This window comes from Exophiala bonariae, assembly GCF_035927105.1.
Source record: "Exophiala bonariae strain CCFEE 5792 chromosome Unknown scaffold_8, whole genome shotgun sequence".
NCBI classification, from domain to species: Eukaryota; Fungi; Ascomycota; class Eurotiomycetes; order Chaetothyriales; family Herpotrichiellaceae; genus Exophiala; species Exophiala bonariae.
In genome coordinates, this window is record NW_027042483.1 from 767362 (window position 1) to 774938 (window position 7577).

Genomic DNA, 7577 nt, shown 5'->3' on the forward strand with positions numbered 1-7577 from the left:
CATGAAAACCCTAACGACAGCCTCCGTGCGACTTCGCTGGATAGACAAAATCTTCGAATGGCTCACCATGCATCGAGACATCGATATGCAACTAGAGATCATTATCCTACTGAATACCACTATGCATCAAGAAGCCAACATTCTACAGCACATCAATATGCACCACAGCAGATCGCCCGCTATGCCCCAAGATCGAGGCTCACCGAGCTCTGACTTATCTTTCAACCTAGTATGAAATATGGGCAGAGAACCCACCCGCAAGGTTTCCAGTGGCTCAACCCGTCTCATTGGACCCTAAGACTATAGTTGCTGTCTTCAATGTCAATTCTGCACTGAAATGCAACGCGGCTCATGACCATCGGCAGACTTGACCACCAGCACCAAGTCTAGAGAAGCAATTTATGGGCATTCTCGTAGTATTTTGCGACCAAGCGTCGGCTCCTGCATATCCGCGCACTCCATCGCTCCAAGGGAGGCTCAATCGCCACCCAAACCGTCGAACGTCTTCCGTCCAACTCGATTAGATGTATTAGTACTGGGGATGCATGGGTTCGTCATGCCCGGAGGAACGCTTAGCTAGAATGACCACGGGCGATTTCGTGGTACGCATAAATAAAAACTTCATGAATTACAATATAAAATATCTTCTGCCTCATGGTTCTCTTTCACAAATTACGTCTGATGACACACCATCCTCGAGAGGTCTTCTAGACTCCTTCTGATCCCTTTTCATATAATCGCACCCACCTACCATCATCACCTGCAGGCCTATTCGCAGTACAGGAAGTAAAGGCGCACAGAGGGAGCAGAGACAATTAGTCCACTCTGGCAGGGTAAGAAACGGTAACCATGAATCAGTGCTGGCGGTGTTCGCCTACTTGTTCCTGAATATAGATCTGCATCTGACACACGCCCAAATACAGAGTATGCGGCGATACAGCCGACTACCCAGTGAGTGGGTATGCTCTCTGTCAGTCCAAAGTCCGGGAGGTTGTCATTGTACGAATAGGGATTAGGATAGTGAAAAGGAGTATGCACAACTCGCCACGGCTAGCTATGTATAACGGTGACACGATCCTGTTGTACGGGGCTACCGAGTCTACTCAACTGCTACCTATCCAGTGATCTTCAAGATTGTCAGGGGACTGACACAGCCGTGCTCCGAACCCCATATCGTATGGGGTCTGGAAGGATAGACGAAGGATAGGACGAGATCAAGACAATGATGATGAATTGAGTGAATATAGCCCTGGGCAGAGCAGGCAAGGAAGGCAGAACCCAAAGGAACGGCGCCCCCAATACTTGATACATCGCTTCGCTGGAATTGCGAACTTCGCTTTCTCTTCATTCCCTCACTTCTTCTTGGAATCTTCTTTCGCTTCAATACGGAGGCTCCGAGAAAAGGATCATGCCCACCGTAGTCTATCTGGGGCAGGGGGAGACATAAAGACAAGGAGTAATGAGCACCGCCTCATCAATGGTCTTATTGTCGGATTTCGAGTTTTGGGGCCGTTGATGAGCCGTCGGCCGTCTGCCTGGAACGGCTACATGGAAGATGGTTGTTCGTATGGCGCGCCGCGTGAAACGCGGGAGATCCTGGTTGTGACCGGCCAGACCTGCCGTCCGGTTTTGCCCAGCCTTGTTTTCTGTTTCGTGGGTGCGAGGTCGTGTTTTGTTGGTGTTGTGTGGGGAAACTTGTGCTTGAGGGCCATGGTGATTGTTCCTGTGGGCGGAGGATGTAGTAGTGGTCTGCCTTTGTGATGCTGTAGGATGATATGGCGCCTGGTATAGCTTGGGAGGCGACGCGGGGCCGGCGAAGAGTCTTTAATAATCACATTTGTGGGAAATACTGCTTGGTGTTTGTGATCAAAGGAGAACGGGGCATGTGATTGAGAAGCCTCCAGCTAGATCAAGGGTTTCATGGTCCATTGGGGGAGTTGTATGACATTTGACTTGCTGGTTATTTCGGTCGATCTGGGTATCTTCTGCTCAAGGTCGCCTCTGAGCTTTGCATAATCCTATCGCTTGTAGTCACATCACATCAACTCAGTCGTCATTTCTTTGATTGCCCTATGTTGAGAAGTTGGGTCTGCTCAGTCCTCATCCCAGTTGGCATTGGGTCCTGGAGGTTTGGGACCACCAGCTTGTCTGGCGACAATGATCTGATCTACACTCAACACAGTTCTTGCTGCCTCTGTGGCCAACCGGATAGCCCAGCTCTTCACACTCATCAGGTCCAAAATCTGCTCCTCGACCGCATCGAGTACGCCAGTAGCTGAGTCAGATGCGTCTAGATCTACACCTGTTGTCCAATATGGCTCTTCAGATTCAGAGGTGTCATTGGACGATGATGAGTCTTCTTCCTCGTCGTCCTCGGATGCTGACGCGGAGTCCTCCCCAGATGGTCGTCTGTGTTTGACCTCGCTTGTCTTCGAGCTCAGGCGATGCTGATGTGCTGTGTACAGCCGTGCCAGGATTTCAGTAGCATCAAGTCCAGCGCTTTCAGCCAGCGTGCGAGGAATTACTTCGAATGCTTCAGCATACTTCCTAATGGCGTATTGGGGCAAGCCGGGTGTCTTGTCAGCGAAATGTGTGATTCGCTCGACGAGCTGCATTTCTGTCGCACCCGCACCAGGGACCAAACGGGGATCTTTTGTGATCGCTTTAATTGCGTTAACGCCATCATCAATAGCACGTTCCACATCATCAAGGTGATTTTGTGTCGCACCGCGCAGGACAATCGTGGCTGTGCGAGTTGTTGCAGACTCGGAGTCTTGACGGAAGACAGTCACTCGGTCGCCACCGATTTCCGTGGTCTCCACGATGTCAATGCTGCCCATCTCGTCAGGCATAGGTGCACCAAGACGAGCAAGAGGTGTGGCATTGCAGACCCGGCAAATACGACGCAACTCGAATTTAGACAAGATTTTGATAACGAGGATGCCGTAGCGATTGAGGTAGTGGAGTGCCAGCTCACCAACGGTTGATCCTGCGACGACGACTCTCAAACCACTGTCGTATAGTTCTTTGATTGCAGTCTCAAGTTGCTGTTCTTCGCCTTTAGAGAAATCCATCATTTCTTGAGCATTCTTGAGGAGGACAGTTCCCTTAGTCTCGGTTTGAGATGTGTCGATTGGGCAGGAAAATACGCCAACCTTGGCCTTCTTCGCTCGTTTGACAGTACCGTCAGGCTCACGACCAAGAACCATTCCCCTGACAACTCTTGAAGCCGATAGATCGCCGCCCATAATTTTGACCACTCTGACGTTGTCCACATTGAATTGAGTGGGATTTTTGGGTAGGACCGCTAGGACTGCTTCGGCAATTAACTGCGACAGAACGTCCTCCGAGCCCGACTGCTTAGAAGCAACCACTGTACGGAGGGCTTTGCTCAAGTCTTCGGCCGATCGTAGATTGGATAGACGGTCAACTTCGAGGTCTAGAGATTTTCAGCTTCTGTTATAGACGAGTAATGGCGTGCATCATACCTTCCAAGGCCTTCAGAGTGAATGCCTGTGCCTTTTCGTAGCCCGAAACAATATCGCTGGTTTTCAATCCCATCCGTATTAATTCCTCTGCCTTCTTGAGGAGTTCGCCTGCGAGGATTATGACAAAATTTGTGCCGTCCCCCATTTCCGCTTCCTGCTGTTGACTGGCCATGACCAATAACTTTGCGGCCGGGTGTACCACTTCGAGTTCTCGCAGAATTGTTGCAGCGTCTGAGGTTAAGATCATCTTTGCCAGGTGGTTGATGACGATTTTGTTCCTGCCATAAGGACCCAACGAGGTTTGGACTGTTTGTGCTATTGTTCGACAGGCATCGATCTGTAAATGGTATGAGCTGGGAGATTTCAACGCTAGATGGGATAGGCATTACATTGCGGATAACTGCACCATCTTCGGCGTCATAACTATTGTAGCCAGCCTTGAAAAGGCCGGCCTGCGAGGCTTGAGGGATTGATAAAGACATTTGAACTGAAAGCTGACCAGATATCTCCCGCAAACAGAGAATTTGAAGACTGAGTTGGTTTCCTGGTGTCCAATGCGGGACAAATTATCTTTTGGAGGCGGGCCTGCAAATTATCGACGAGGCTGCAGCCATGCCAAGCCATAGAAGGCTTTTCTTAAAGTGGACTACAATCTTGCTGCTTTGCTTCTTGCTTAAGCTGCTGTAATGACCAGCTAGCTATATAGGTTAAGCGACTTGGAGAGCAACAAAAGCGGCACGTCTCCCCTTTCGAGGTTTCTCCGCGTCAAATAAGGCTCCTTCGGAGGACTTGAGGGGAGAGGAGACTGAATCGCGCTCTGCACCAGCAATAGCCATCGGATTGAAGGCTTTCCAAATGGTCAATGATCCGAATAGTCATTGAGAATGCGATCTCAGACCTCGGTTCAAACAAATTGCCTCACATCACTGTGCAGTCATGTCCAGTCCCGATGATAGTGACCATTCGGATTTGGACTTATTTACTGCGGATGATGCAGGCGACATATCTTCCCAGTATTTCTAGTTTTTTACTTCTTCGCTTCATATCGCTAACATGTCATCAGTACGCCTCGAAATGCGAACTTCAAGACTTCGGGACCTTCACCCTCTCAAACACTGTCTTCAGGCTCAGCCTCGAATCAAATTCCCCAGCACCCCCCGATAGACCGGCCACCAGTGAACACCCGCAACCGGAATATTGACCCTACAGTTCCTCCTTTTGTGTCAGATGAAAACGATGAAAAGGAACCAGGTCCACCAGACTGGTATGTCGAAGGACCCGGCCGTCGAGTGGGTTATGACGACCTTACCGCCATCGACTGGATCTATGAGTACACCAAGGAAAGACATCGGCTGAGAAAACTGCTGTCTGGCAGTCAAGGCTTGGTCGGAAACCTCCGACAACTATTTGATGCTAGCCATGTCTGGGTGGTTCTTGTCGCAACAGGTGTTTCTGTTGGATGTCTTGCCGCAGCCATCAACATTGCGTCGGACTGGCTTGGGGATATCAAGACCGGTTATTGCAAGGCCGGAGTGGACGGAGGACAGTTCTACCTAAACAAGCAATTTTGTTGTTGGGGTCATGATGAGTTCGCTCAATGTCAGGATTGGACTCCATGGCCAGTAGCAATGGGTGTCGGGCCTGCTGGAGGCCAGTACGTGATCAGTTACATATTCTTCATTCTATTCTCGGTGCGTACAACTATCGATACACTACACTCGCCACCCATACTGACCCCTCCACGCAGATCCTCTTTGCCGTGTCTGCGGCCCTTTTGGTCAAAAATTACTCCTTGTATGCCAGGCACAGTGGTATACCGGAGATCAAGGTTGTACTCGGCGGCTTTGTTATAAGACGATTCCTTGGTGGTTGGACATTGATTACAAAGTCAATCGGCTTGGTAAGAATTTGCACAGTATTCTCAAGAGTGAGCTGACAGTTAAAGTGCTTAGCGGTTGCTTCAGGCATGTGGTTGGGTAAAGAAGGTCCCTTTGTTCATCTTGCCTGTTGTTGCGCCAACATCATCATGAAACCATTCGACTCTTTGAGTCAAAATGAAGCGCGAAAGCGTGAAGTCTTGTCAGCTGCTGCTGCTTCTGGAATTTCCGTGGCTTTTGGCTCTCCTATAGGTGGAGTGCTCTTTTCGTTGGAGCAGCTCTCATACTATTTTCCCGACAAGACAATGTGGCAATCATTCGTCTGCGCAATGGTGGCAGCCGTCACCCTTCAAGCTCTGAACCCTTTCCATACGGGAAAAATTGTCCTGTATCAGGTCACCTACTCGGAAGCATGGCACAGCTTCGAGATTGTTCCATTTGTACTGCTCGGTGTCATTGGTGGCATTTACGGCGGTCTGTTTATCAAACTGAACATGCTCATCGCTCGACTACGAAAATCACAGAGTTATCCTCTCCGAGAGCGACCACTTCTGGAAGTTCTCATCGTCGCTGCCATCTCTGCAATTGTCAACTATCCAAATCTATTCATGCGCGCCCAATTATCAGAACTTGTCTACTACTTATTCGCAGAATGTGCAAGTATAGGTAACAACGATATCTTTGGTCTCTGCAAAGTTACCACCGCAGGATCGCTAGCAATGGCATGGCTATTGATTGCAGCTGCATTACTTGGATTTCTACTCGCCAGTTTAACTTTTGGTCTACAAATTCCAGCCGGTATCATACTCCCAACGTTGGCTATCGGAGCGCTGTATGGTCGAACGATAGGTGCGTTAGTGGAACTTGTACACAGGAACTTTTCAACCAGTGTACTCTTTTCTGCTTGCGAACCTGATGTACCTTGTATCATCCCAGGAACTTACGCCATTGTCGGAGCTGCTTCAGCTCTGGCCGGTGTTACACGGATGACGGCATCGATCGTCGTGATTATGTTCGAATTGACAGGTGCTCTGACTTATGTACTACCTATCATGGTATCTGTCATGCTTGCCAAATGGATTGGCGATGCTTTCAGTACGCGAGGTATCTACGAAAGCTGGATCAATTTCAAGGAATATCCATATCTTGAGAACAAGGACGATACTCAGATGCCTCATGTTGCGGTCTCAAATCTTATGACAAGGGTAGAGGAGATGCATTGCTTAGATGCTAATAAGAGCCATACCGTGGCGAGCCTACAGAAGACTTTGAGAACGACCACCTTCCGTGGCTTCCCCGTGGTGGCCTTCAGAAAAACCCACGATGACAGTTCTGCGGGCGAAATAACAAGGCCGGACTCTCCAAGAGGCAACACCTTCTTGGGGTACATTTCACGAGTCGAACTTACATTTGCCCTGGATCGAATGACAAAGTCAAACACCCAAATTGACCGGCCCGGCGGAGACATTATTACACCCGAAACGCCTTGCTATTTCGTTTACCATGCCGATGTGGGTGCTTCGAGAGGTGTAGATTTGAGGCCCTGGATGGATCAGACGCCAATAACGCTCAATGCAAACAGCTCACTCCAGTTGACTGTGAGCATGTTCCAAAACCTTGGACTTCGATATTTACTCTTTGTTGACAGGGGGGCCTTTCGAGGCATTCTCACGAAAAAGGACGTATGGTGGATTTTGTCGGCATCAAAGGAACGGCAAAAGTCTGTTGACTTTGTCGCTGGTGCTGGAGCGCTCCGCGAAACTGCAGATACAGAAGAGGAAGGAGAAGAAGAGGCCAGGGGACTTTTACAACAACAAGACACGGAGGAGACAAGCAGACACGCGAGACCAGGTTGAAATGAAATCTTTGAATCTATTGGACTTTTTCACATCGCTTCTGCACGAGATGGATCCTTGCAGTGCCATGTCTTTTGTTCACCGCTGGTTTGCTGCGAACATGATCTGCCAGCATGCATCTACTAGTATGCGACTGGCAGCTCGCCTATTCACCAAAATACTTGCGTTCGGGGTTGTTGGGTGCGGAAACACACGGTATTGAACCTTGAAACGAACACCCATGGTCCATTGAGCAGGTCACATCAGACAACCTCGCCAATATTGGTATGGGATCTTACGGAGGGCAATTCCCGCAACTATCGAAACCGATCTTCTCTCGGATGTTTCCACTACCTATTTAGGGTCGACTAGGAAGA

At 49.3% G+C, this 7577-nt stretch overlaps 2 protein-coding genes across 2 annotated transcripts; one reads left to right on the forward strand and one right to left on the reverse strand.

Moving 5' to 3' along the window:
• Positions 1-2093: 2093 nt before the first annotated feature.
• On the reverse strand, positions 2094-3970 carry LTR84_012712 (uncharacterized protein; the record flags this gene model as incomplete). Its single annotated transcript, XM_064856229.1, has 3 exons — positions 2094-3439; positions 3489-3825; positions 3878-3970. The coding sequence occupies 3 exons, from the start codon at positions 3968-3970 to the stop codon at positions 2094-2096; spliced, it is 1776 nt and encodes a 591-aa protein (XP_064708129.1).
• A 454-nt stretch (positions 3971-4424) lies between these two features.
• LTR84_012713 (uncharacterized protein) lies at positions 4425-7221 on the forward strand (the record flags this gene model as incomplete). Its single annotated transcript, XM_064856230.1, has 4 exons — positions 4425-4501; positions 4552-5179; positions 5236-5388; positions 5434-7221. 4 exons carry the CDS (start codon positions 4425-4427, stop codon positions 7219-7221), a joined length of 2646 nt encoding a protein of 881 aa, XP_064708130.1.
• Positions 7222-7577: the final 356 nt, after the last annotated feature.